Below are 13024 nucleotides of genomic sequence, written 5' to 3'. Positions count from 1 at the left end.
ACTTCTAGTTTGTTTTAAAAAGACTTAAAATAGTTATAATGGCATTTTGTGAAATAAAATTTGCCTTTTCTCTAATTCAGTGGAATTGGATTCCACATGAAAATCAGATTTCTTCTTTGCTCTCACATTAGTGATATCTGCTTTTTTTAATAGAAATTTATACTGTTACTTGAGAAAAATCATTAGGCCTACCTTCAATATTCAGTTTTAATTTTTGCTGCCTATTGATTTGAGTTAAAAAGCATGATGTGTTTGAACTATTTTTGAGCTTCCTGTTGTAATATGTATAATTAGTGATCCTGTTTCTGTGCTAAAGCCTTGGTGCATTATTTCTATTAAAACAACTTTGTTTTAATAGAATATATTTTAGTGAACAGCTTGTAGATATAAAGCACTCCACTGGAGTTTTTGGACCAAACTATCAAGTAATGTTTATTCATTGTTCTTGGATTAAGTTATTTGGAATAATTTTTATAAAATCTCTCTTTTTCAGAAGAATTAAACTCACCAGTAGTTAGAAACTTGTGGAATTTAGCTTTTATGATTTTATGTACATCTTGAGCTTGCAGTCCCCCTTGCTAAAATGTTGCTGATCTATAACTGTCACAAAGCTATTACATTATGGTGTTAATATCCAGCACAAAGCAGTTAAATAAAATAAATAGCATGTTGTCTTTATCTCCAAAGGCATTATATTGTACTTCTAGCAAGTGCACCAACAGAAAAACAACGCCTAGAATGGTGAGTATAAGATTAGACTTTACAGAGAAAATAAGCAAAAATCCAATCAGATAGCTGCAGAACGCACTAGGAGATGGGAGAAAGTTTGTCCTCCCATCCAGTCTGGTTTTATTCATAAATGGAACTTTACTATTTATAATGGAAGTGTAGGAATTTGGGGATTCATCTACAACTTTGTTTTTTGTTTCCCTTACAACAACAATATTCCCTTACAATAACAATCCATGTATTGTTAACTGTATATTTAAAGTGCTTTGTTTTAGCCTACTGCTTTTTTTCCTTTAAATCATTGTGGGGATGTCTTTTATAACCTTCCTAGTTTGAAATGCTACTTGATTATCCTTCCTCAGTTTTTGCTTCAGCATTTTTGTTTAGAGCCTAAGACTGGTTTTATCTGTGGGAATTCAGATGGTTGAACTGCCCTCACACGTGTTTAAGTATGATCTTCATATTACTGCTTTGCATAAACATATTTGACTTTGTGCATTTTATTTTTTAAATTAACCAGAATTTTCATTAATACTAAGTGACATTTGTTCAGGGTGGGCTTGGTGGAGTCAAAAATCCGAATCCTGGTTGGAAGTTTGGAGAAGAATGAATTTATTACACTGGCTCATGTGAATCCCCAGTCATTTCCAGCACCCAAAGAAAATCCTGACAAGTAAGCAATCTTCTAATTTAATCTAGTTTCCTTCTCTCCTTTCTTTTACTCATAGAAGCTTTCTATAGGCAATTTTTTAGTAACTAGAGTCACCATTCTATTGATCACATATGACACAAAACCTATTTAAGATTAGTGGGTTAGGTTTTCCTGATGAGAAACATTAAAGAGAAGTATTTCTTGAGAAAAATCAACGCTGAAATAGTTTTCTCTGATACTAATCTAAGGATGATTAATTAGAGTTCAAATTCTGCAGATCTGCCTTTTAGCATTTCTTAAAATTTGTTTCTTCTCACCCATACTATACAGTGGTTATCAGAGTAGCTACTATCCAAATATGTCTTGCTTTTCATCTTAATTTTTTTTAAAAGAGAGAACGTGCTTTCAATTGAACTTGCAAAAATCTGATTTGTGATAGATTCTGGAACATTGGGAAGAGGTGTTAATAAAAGGCTTACCTTATTCTTTTAAGGGTCTTTTATAGATCGATTTCTGGTTCAGTTGTTACTGAATTATTTACCTGAGATTCTACTTTGCCTATACTTCATTTGCATTTGGATGGCGAGGGGAATTTTAGTAATGAGCTTGTTAAAAAAAAATGTATCATTAAAGAAAGATTGAAAAATGCAAGTAAATTGATCATTTGATATTGTGCTGCATTGGTATATAGCCATTACTCTGAATTGTTGATAGAGGTTATTTCCTTTTGCAGTCCTGTAAAAGTTGTTATTTGAGCTTTTTTTAATTTTTTGTTGCTGCAGTCATAATTATTAGAAGACTGATCCATTCAGTTAGGTTATTAAATGTTCAAAAGTAGCTGAATCACCCTGGTTTCTGTAATTATGCTTGTAGTCAAATTACTGTTCATGTCATCTTTTTCCTTTTTCTTTTCTTAAAAAAATATTTATTTATTTTAGAGAGAGAGAGAGCATGCATGCGTGGGCAGGGGTTGGGTGGAAAAGGAACAGAGAGGGAGAGAGAGAAACCCAAGCAGACTCCATGCTGAGTGTAGACCCAACATGGAGCTCTCTCACAACCCATGAATATCACACCCTGAGCTGAAACTGCAAGTTGGTTGCTCAACTGACTGTGCCACCCAGGCGCCCCTCATGGGACCTTTTTGATTGAGTTTTTAAATTTTAAGGAGTATATATTACATTCTAGTTAAAATTTTTTTATCTAGAATAATCTTTTTTTTTTTGTTTCAGATCTTTCTAAAATGTGTTAGTTCTTTTCCCTTGTTAGTTTGAACATGATTTTTATTGTGCCTTTGGTACTTTCGGATCATTAACAGTGGTTGTCAGTACCTTGTTTATATAGTAATAGGAATATGAAAGACATGTATGGTGGAGGACTTTGAGTTTTGATGGAGTTTAGGTTTAGAACTCTACTTAGTTTGCTTATACACTTGGATTCCAAGTTTTTCCACATACGTCAGGTTGTTAACCACATTGACATCATTTTCATGAAATCTTGATAAACTAGTAACACTTTTCTTACTTTGCAGGGAAGAATTTCGCACGATGTGGGTGATTGGGTTAGTGTTTAAAAAAACAGAAAACTCTGAAAATCTCAGTGTTGATCTCACCTATGATATTCAGTCTTTCACAGATACAGGTATACCTCTTCTTGGATGATCAAATCATGTAACTTGCATATTTGAATTTGTCTTCATGTGTACCATAGTGATATTTGCAATAACTGTTAATTTACTTGGGAGTATTGAATGATGATTATCAAAATAATCTTAATTTGGATTAGTTACTAGTTTTAGTAATGTCTAATACATATGATTTTTTGTTTTATAGATTTAAAGTTAAGTAGGACCATTTTAAATTTGGTCACAAGTATTTATGAAATTAGAAACCACCTGAGTATTTGATTGTGTAAAAAAGTGAATTTGTGTCTGACTGCTGACTGCCAAAATAATCGTGAACCTTAGATATTAACAAAGCTAGGCTTTTGGTGATGTGAAGAAATTTTATTCTATGTCAAATATAGACTCAAGTGTTGATTGATTCATGGGTAGAGAATAGGGTGATTAGAGCTACATTTCAGATTGACCTGAGGTATAACTGAGATAGAAGTTTAAAGAACAAATGGTGGGTGTAGTTCACAGAAGCTAAGCCTATATTTATAGATGCACAACTTTTCAAGGCAATGGTGACTATGCATAAACGCATAGACTATGAATATACATTCTCTTTAGGGACTCTTGTTTTCTTTCGAACATCTCTCCTTTTCTCCCCACTAAAAACATTTTTAGTGTGTGTCATTTTCACTTGTCCCCAATAAGTTTTCCCCCTAAGAACATTTGGATTTAACATAAACAATTTTTTTTTTTACATTAACAATTTTTTTTACCTCCTGAGAGGAGAGACGGAAAGTGCTACAAGTTGTTAAAAAGTTAGTGTCCTATACTAAGTGTGAAGAAGAAGTAAAAGGAAAAGAGTATGCCTTTGAGAATGTAAATGCTCACGTCCAGTGACTAGAAGGCCTGATTTCTGTAGTTGGTGGGGGAGGTGGTGATGGTGGTGGTGGTGGTGCACCTGTGTGTGGAATCCCTCACAGTGTGACATCTGGGAGCTGCTCCTGTGCAGGTAGCTGTCTGTTGTGAATGACCATCAGCAGCCTTGCAGTTGGTGATATAGTAGCAGTTAAAGTTTCAACTAAAACAAGACACATGAGACACATAAAAATGAGACACATGGTAGTTGCCTTCTTGGAAAATTCAGGTGAAAAATACTCTTTCTTATAGAAAATTGAGTTGATTTCTTGGTTCAAATATTTGAGAAGTAGGATTTTCATTTTTAGGAATATAAGTGGAATATGGCACAATTCTTTATCATGAGAAACACCAAAGAATATTTAGTGTCCCAGCAAGTAGTAACCCTTAGTAGCTGTGACAACAACAGAAACACAGATTTTTTAGGATGTGATTTGGAGGGTGGTAACTCCACTTGCTGAACATCACAAAACTGTTATTTTCCAGAGTAAAAATTTTGATGTCAACTTAAACTGTAAACAAATCACATAGAGATACTTGAATTAGAAAATTTTTGTGCATCTCATCTCGATTGAGCTGTTTATCAGAGATTGTGCTAATGAACCATCAGGATTTTCAAGGAATTTTTAGTTACTTTGGGAGGGAAATGTTGAGTTGTCCTGTACCTAGAAACATTTTAATGGAATGCTTTGTAGGATTGTCTTTTTTCTTTTCTTTTTTTAAATATTTAATTTGAGAAGGAGACAGCGTGCATACGAGTGGGAGGAGGGGCAGAGGGAGAAGGAGAAATAGACTCTCCTCTGAGCAGAGACCCTGAGATCATGAGTTGAAGGCAGATGCTTAACTGACTGAGCCACCCAGGCACCCCCTTTGTGGGATTTTCTAATAAAACAAATATTTTAATAAGTTCAATACTCAAATTCTTACTTCCGGTCTCTTCCAACTTCTCTTCAAATCTTTTTGAGCTCAGGTATTGGCAGCTGTATCCCTATAGTTGTTCAAGCTAGAAATCTTGGAGTCCTCCTTGACTTTTTTTTTTTTTTCATAATTTGATGTTAATGCATTTAAAAAATCCTTTTGCCTCTACTTTTAGTGTCTTTTGAGATTCCTGCTACTAATGGCTATTTCTTTAAATTTTTTTTTAAAATTTATTTATTTATGATAGTCACAGAGAGAGAGAGAGAGAGGCAGACACAGGCAGAGGGAGAAGCAGGCTCCATGCACCGGGAGCCCGATATGGGATTCGATCCCGGGTCTCCAGGATCGCGCCCTGGGCCAAAGGCAGGCGCCAAACCGCTGCGCCACCCAGGGATCCCACTAATGGCTATTTCTACGGCTATCACACTAGTTCAAGCTCATTTGTCATTGCTCTGTTGTATTCGCATTACTAGTTTCCCTGGCTTGCCCTAGCCCAGCTATTAACGGGATAATAGTTATTCTCAGTCAGCATCCAAAATGATACTAAGCCAAATCATGCCTTCCTTTGTTAAAACTTGTAATGGCTACCAATTTCTTTTGGAAAGAAGTCCAAGTCCTTCCTTACTCTGGTTTGCAAGATTTTACCTGATTTGGCCTTCTTAATATGTCTGGTCTCATTTCCTGTTGTAAGTTTAGAATCCTTTATCCATATGTCTTGGAGCCAGAAAGGTAATAAAGCTAGTAAGTAATATTCCTAGTGGGGCTTGCAGCAACATCTGGTAGTCAGTGACAGTAACATTTCTTCGGGGAACTGTTCAGGATTCATATTAAGCAAAGGTAGAGACCAAATAGTGATAAAAGGTTAGATCAAGGCTAGTTGTTGCCAGATGAGTTTTGGTGCCAATTTTAGGAAAAACTTACGTGTTTGGAGCTTTGGCGATTTCAGAATTATTCTTAGGGGGTTATTGCACCTTGCCTTTTCCTTTTCTCCAGTGGTCCTTTTGTTGTTCCTCTAACATTTCAAACATCCACTCAATTGAGGAAATTTTGCCCTTAACCTTGGATCTGCTGAAATACTGTTCCACCATTTATCTCTTTCACTTCCTCACTTTCATTTCAGTCTCCATTTTGATGTCTTCTCAGTTTCCAGGCTAAGCTTGTCTTCCCTACTTTATTTTTTTCCATAGCACTATTATCTGATAGGGGTAATTTTTTACTTTGATTTTTCCTGTTTACTGTTTGTCCTACTAGAATGTAGACTCTCTGAAGTAGTTTTTTAATTTTTTAAAATATATATACTTCAAAGATTTTATTTATTTTAGAGAGTGATCATGAGCAGCGGGGAAGGGCAGAGGGAGAAGGAGATTGCCTGCTGAACAATGCCCAATGGGATGTGGGACTCTGTCATAGGGCCCTGAGGTCATGACCTGAGCAGAAGGCAGAGGCTTAACTGACTGAGCCACCCAGGCTCCCCAGTGTGAAATTCTTTTGGTCTCAATCTCTTCTGTATCCCCTATGGCTAGAACAGTGTGATATAGTATAGGTGCTCAATAAACTGTCATATGACTGAGTGAATGGATTTTTCCACTTGGGGATTCTCTGGAACTTACTTGAATGAATTTATTTTTAGCATTTTCTTTTTGTTCCTGTGACCCCTATTTGAGTTATTTCTATAATAGAAGATGTTACTACTTAAAGTTTTATCCTGCATATTTTTGAAAAGGTATTTTTAGGTTTAGTCAATAATTGCTGCATTTGTTGCCTAATGGGGCTAGAATTTTAAATAATTGTGGTAGCATAAAAGGGTATAAAGAAACCTTTTTTCCCCAGTCCTGTTGTTTCTTAAAGAGTTACTCTTTGAAGTTTTTATTTTAAGAGTAATTACATTGGAAGAGTTAGTATACTTTTGCTTCTATGCATTATATAGACCTTGTGGTAAAAGGTACTTAGAGTTTGCTCAAGCAATGGATTATGTCAGATTAGAGATCAATTTTGGCCTAATAGTTTCATGCACAGGATTGATAGAAAAGGATCCCTACTTACAATGGCTTCTCCTGAGTGAGTTTTACTGCCTTGTTAAAATGTTTCTATTTCTTGTAACAATTTCCTAATTGTGTAGTTTATAGGCAAGCAATAAACAGCAAGATGTTTGAGGTGGACATGAAAATTGCGGCAATGCATGTAAAAAGAAAGCAACTCCATCAACTACTACCTAATCATGTTCTCCAGAAAAAGAAAAAGGTAAATGTAGAATGTACTTAACAAAAGGATTAGTAACATGTTTTACTGTATTCAGTCTATCGATAATAGCTCCAACGCTTAGAATCATTTTAAGTTCTGCTTGAAGTACATCATAGCATTTTAAAAAATCTGTTCCAGGCAGCAGTTCCACTCTGTGAAACCTTGCTCCCAGTCGTGTTTTCTGCATATACTTGCAGACCTCAGATAGATTAGTGGTGATGCTTCCTATCCTTATTTTATGTAAACTTTGTCTCTTTCAAAGTCTTCTGTTCTTATCCATTTAATACATCAGTATCTAATTTACTTTCCTCTTTATTTTATGTAAACTTTGTCTCTTTCAAAGTCCTCTGTTCTTATCCATTTAATACATCAGTATCTAATTTACTTTCCTTTAAAAAGTAAACCTAGGTTATATGTGGATCAAGTAAATTGTGTGGCTTTTTAGAAAAATGGCTTTATTTTGTTAAGAATTCTACATGTATATTATTGAAAAATCCAGTTATTGGATAGAAGATCACAAAGAGGTGACCAGAGTTAATGTTTTATAGTATGTTGTTCCTGGTAATAGTGCTTCCTATTGAATAACTTGCACCTATGTTTTTCTTAGTTGGACTTAGAGAGGACATGTTAGAATTTTACTGCAGAGATGAGATGACAATTATATTATACTTGATTTCAAGAATAGGTAGCTTATTTCTATAATGGAATACTTACACACTGCAGTGAAAATGAATGGATTAGAGCTGCACATATTAATATATTCAGTTAAGGTTCTGATGAATATGTACTATTTAATAATTTTATAAGGTTTACAAGCTTAAAAAATGTAAAAGATTATATTAAAGAGAACATGAAAGAAAAGTATAGCATATATAATGGTGTAAGCATCTAAGTCAAGGGCAAGAGCTGGGTTGATTTCAGAGTACACTCCTTCCCAGCTGTGAGAGTTGGGCCAGTTATATAACAAACACCATGTTCTTGATTAGCTGCTTCTCAAAAAGGGAGATAACATTTTCTACCTACCTCATTAGGTATTTTATGAGGATGGAATGAGTCAATACCCATACAACATGGTTTCAACTAGTGCTTGGCACATAACGAATGCTCATATTTGTTTCTGTTATTATCACCATAACTTGGGGGTAGAGGTACTTGCTTTTTTATTTTGCTCTAAAATGCAGTTTTCAAAGGCATTTTCATTTTTAAAGTAACTTAGTGCATTAAAGCTTTTATGTGGCTTGTTTTCTTCTCAACCTAATGTTTTTAGGAGTTAACTAAATAATCTAGAAAGTGGCAAAAATGTACTATTCTTAAGCCATTTTTTTTGTCATAAAATATACATAAAGTTTATAATTGAGGAATTTTATTTTTAAACTAAAGTGTCAAGTCAGACATTTGTCCTCTGATTGTCCCTTGGTGTTACGAGTTTTAGCAGCCATACTTAAGTATGTATTTTCTACATGTAAAAATATATAAATATTTTTGTGTGATTTCAGAAGTGAATGTAAATAGATTGTTATATTCTTTAACACTTAACTAGTATATTTCTATTGTATTAACACAGCTATAACTGAGGTAATTAGATTTTCCAGAACCCTTAATTCTCAGATTACCTTTTTTTTTTAATTTATTTTTAAATATTTTATTTACTTGAGAGAGAAGGAACAGGGGAAAGGGCAGAGGGAGAAGCAGACTCCCCGTTGAGCAGGGAGCTCAATGTGGGACTCGATCGCAGGGCTCCAGGATCATGACCTGAGCAGAAGGCAGACGCTTCAACTAACTGAGCCACCAGGCACCCCTAGATTACCTTAAAACTCCTGTTCATATTTGGAACTCCTGTTCATATTTGGAACAATGAAAGTATAGTTTAAATAAATTTTATTCTATTAAGATATTATCTATCTAAATACAATCTTTTGGAATATAAAAAGAATTCTTAGTGATCAGAAATTTTTTAGTGCAAACATTGTATTTATCGAATAAAGCTTAACTGTATTCTCATCAGCTACTTTTCACATATCAGTGTGTATTTCTACATAGAAATTTCCACATATCATATGTATCTTTAAAAGGTTTTTGATGATTGTGGTGCTGCTCTTTGGGTGCTTATTATGTCTCCAGATTACATTATGTCACAAACACTACGTGGCTGCTTGGTATTTCTTTGTATGGCTACAGTATGATTAGGTCTGTCCTTTATTTGACATCATTTGGATTATTTCTAAGTTGCCACTAGTAAAGCAGCACTTTCTTGTTTTCAGAAGTGGTATATAGAAATCTAGATCCATGAATCTTTTCTCTGAGACTCTTATTAATAGCTTTCTTTTGTCAGCTGCTCTTTGCAAGGCACTGTGTGAATGTTTTTCTATATTTAATGATACAACAACCCACAGGTATTGTCTTTTATAGAAGAAACAAAGTGGCTAATAAACTTGCCCAGGGCTGTATAGTAGGTGTGATTTGGACCTAGGTCTCAGTATAAAGCATGTGTGTTTATTTCTCTCTGTAGTATGCTCTGTCTTTATCTTTTATTAGAAAGTTTGGATAGAACATTTATGATGTTTTGGCATTGAAGTCTCTTGTGGTAAACTTGATATAAACACAGGCAAAGCAGAGCAGCCAGCTAAAACCTTGAGGTTCACAGATCATCCTCATCTGTGCCCTGTTGTCTCACAGATGTTTGATCACATGGTCAGGCAGGTAACTATGTAGGATTGAGGGTAATTTACTTACTGTACAAATCCTTGTCTTGTGGAGAGTGAAATTGGTAGCATTTTTGTGTAGGAAAACTCATTAGAAATTGAAAATTCATTTCACAACTGACTTCATAAACAAGTGGCATTAGTCTCTCTTCCTCTCCCTTCTGCCAAATCTCATCTTTCCCATTTGATCAGTATTGATTTATGTACAAAAGTAATTTCTGTAGTGTAGATCAAAGGATGTCTTGAATTTGGGGAACTAGAGAGCGTGCACACACACACACACACGTGGGGTATGGGTTTTTGTCAGTAATGCAGTCATTTCTATTAAAATGTTTCTGTAGGTAAATGGAGCATCAAGGCTAAAAAAGATTCTGGAAAAAAATGAAGAAATCAATTTGATACTGTAGTACGATTGATTGTAGAAATGGAAACTAAGTTCTTTAGAAGTCAACTTTCCCTCACAGAAACATTTGTAACTTAAGCTTTATTTTGGTTTTTCTAGGTTAAGTAACATTTTAAATGCTTTGATTTTTAAGAAGCAGGACTAGCATTAGGATGTACATGGGGATATTAGATTTTACTTTCAGAAAATTATTTCTGCTTTATTTTCTCAGGATAATTTATACTATTAAATGTAACCATGTTCGAATTCTGAGTTGGCAGTCAGAAGAGCAGAAATTCTCGCTTTTGAGAGAGCCTTTAGTTATATGAGAGAGAATTGATTTACAGATGTTAGAAGTGGTACTACACTATACTTACTTGATAGTTTTTTTTGAAATCACACAATTTTATGTGGATTGTAGAATAATTGAAAGTTGATTTAAGGGATCCCTGGGTGGCGCAGCAGTTTGGCGCCTGCCTTTGGCCCAGGGCGTGATCCTGGAGACCCGGGGTCAAATCCCACGTCGGGCTCCCGGTGCATGGAGCCTGCTTCTCCCTTTGCCTATGTCTCTGCCTCTTTCTCTCGCTCTCTCTCTGACTATCATAAGTAAAAAAAAAAAAAAAAAAAGAAAAAAAGGAAAATTGATTTAAAAAAAATTGGTCATAATCCCAAAAGCCAGAAATACTCATTGCTGGTATAGTGTTTATCATTAAGACTTTTTTCCTAATATATATGTTTCTATATATTTATAGTTCTCTGATTTAAGATCCATGTCTTTTCACATTATAGTGCTTTTTAGTGTGCAGTCTGTTTTATGAAGAGTGTGTATGTCTAATGTAGCATTCCTTTGTCCTTTTTTGTCTCCCTTGGAAGAACTGTAGTGTAGTCAGGCCTCTTAGAAGTCAGGAAGGATGTGTCTACCAAATCTTTGCCTTATAAGTTCACCATGACACTTGTGAGTTTTCATGAACTTACTGATTTTTGCTTTGTAGTAGAAATCATTTATCAAAGTACTATGTTTGTGTTTCAAAGATCCGGGTAAAATAAAGATATATTCGACTAAATATTTTATTAATTGCAGCATTCGACGGAAGGTGTCAGATTGACACCTCTGAATGACAGCAGCCTCGACTTGTCTATGGACAGTGATAACAGCATGTCTGTGCCTTCACCTACTAGTGCTATGAAGACCAGTCCATTGAACAGTTCTGGCAGCTCTCAGGGGTAAGGCAAACAAGGGAACGAATTGGAGTGGCTATTTACTAAACATACCTGCTGAATCCTCTTGTTAAAGTCACCTATTTAGAGTATTATTTTTATTCCATCTTCTAATTTTTTTAAATATAGCAATTAAACTTACTTTGGGGGGAAAGTAATTTTTTTTTCCTATTGTTTCATACTTGTATTCCCTTTTCGGGACAGGTATATCTTAATTCAGATACGAATAAATGTTAGTACCGTGATCCCTCCAATTTCATAAAGGGTTGGTCTCTGACATGTATCGTTTAACTTGAGATTTTTTTACTTTACTGTGGTGCAAAAGCACTACACAGTAGAAACCATACTTTGAAGTTTGAATTGTGACCAGGGCTAGCAGTATACTGTACCATAGTGTCTTGTGATGCCTGGCAGTAACAGCGAGCTGCTATTTGCTTTCAGCCCTGTGCTCACAGGGTCAGCAGCCATACTGAAAACCGTTCTGCACCAAATGGCCATTCTATTTTTCACTTTCAATATAGTGTTAATAAATTACAGGAGATAACAGCACTTTGTTAGAAGATAGGCTTTGTGTTGGGTGATTTTGCCCAATTGTAGGCTAACATAAGTGTCCTGAGCATGTTTAAGGTAGGCTAGGCTAAGCTGTGGTATTTGGTAGGTGGTTTTATGTATTAAATGCATTCTTGACTTTAGATATTTTAATTTATGATGGGTTTAATGGTATGTAACCCCATCTTAGGTCAAGAAGGATCTGTACTGAGGCTTCTACCTGCCTCCAGTGAACTGGTGTGCTAAGGGGAATGGACAAGAGGGACAAAAATCACCTTTCTGTCCTGGAGCTACTTATATCTGTGTATCTGTGTAGCAGGGGAACAGATCTTTGGAAATACTAGGGACCTTCTAAAAAGTGAAGGTCTCTGTGGGCTGGTTTTAGTTACAGGAAGCTGCTTTTTTTTTTTTTTTTTTTTTTAAGAATTAAGTGTCTTTTGGGGCACCTGGATGGCTTAGTCCATTAAGCATCTGCCTTCGGCTCAGATCATGATCCCAGGGTCCTGGGATCAATCCACTTATCGGGCTCCCTGCTCAGTGGGGAGCCTGCTTCTCCCTCTGCTTATACTCTTTCTGGCTATCTCTTTTTCTCAAATAATTTTTTTTTTAAAAAAAGAACTAAGTGTCTTTAAAAATATTTAACAAAGCTAAACATTTTTGTTATGAAAGAAATACATGGCTGTGGTGTCAACTAGAATGCAAAAAGCCATATTTTATATTTAACTTCTATAAATTTTTACAGTGTTTCCTTGAATCTTTTTTTTTTTTTAATGGAAATTCCAGGGGATCTTCAAAGGAATTTTTATAGAAAGAAGTCTTATACTTTGAGTTTATGCACTGTACATAAAATAAGTGTATGTATGAAGTAACTTTAAGTTACTTTAAGTTTTAAGTTTAAATGATATTAGTTTCTTATGTAATACTAAATAACTTCTGTAAATAAGACTTCTGGATTGTAAATTTATAATTGTATATTTGCTTAGCAAATTTTGAGTTTTTATTCGCTAGCCATTTTGCTAGCTCTTTCTGGTTTTCTTCTTGCATCTATAGTTGTTCTCTGGCCAGCTCTCCCTTTCTGTTTAAATCATTAGATGTATGTGCCCTTG

General features: G+C 34.9%; 1 protein-coding gene across 4 annotated transcripts in view; it reads left to right on the top strand.

The window, feature by feature from the left end:
• The window catches only part of PAPOLA (poly(A) polymerase alpha), a 57907-nt gene that overhangs the window by 33268 nt on the left and 11615 nt on the right, over positions 1–13024 (top strand). For all 4 annotated transcript variants that reach the window (XM_055304389.1, XM_055304387.1, XM_055304388.1 and 1 more), the window contains exons 13-17: positions 688–741; positions 1283–1402; positions 2910–3019; positions 6946–7067; positions 11233–11375. In XM_055304389.1, the coding sequence (XP_055160364.1) occupies positions 688–741; positions 1283–1402; positions 2910–3019; positions 6946–7067; positions 11233–11375 (549 nt within the window). The remainder of the gene's footprint in view (positions 1–687; positions 742–1282; positions 1403–2909; positions 3020–6945; positions 7068–11232; positions 11376–13024) is intronic.

The sequence above is a fragment of the Nyctereutes procyonoides genome, unplaced genomic scaffold (genome assembly GCF_905146905.1).
Source record: "Nyctereutes procyonoides isolate TBG_1078 unplaced genomic scaffold, NYPRO_anot_genome, whole genome shotgun sequence".
Lineage (NCBI taxonomy): Eukaryota > Metazoa > Chordata > Mammalia > Carnivora > Canidae > Nyctereutes > Nyctereutes procyonoides.
Note: the sequence above shows the minus strand (reverse complement) of the source record. Positions and strands in the feature narration are given on the sequence as shown.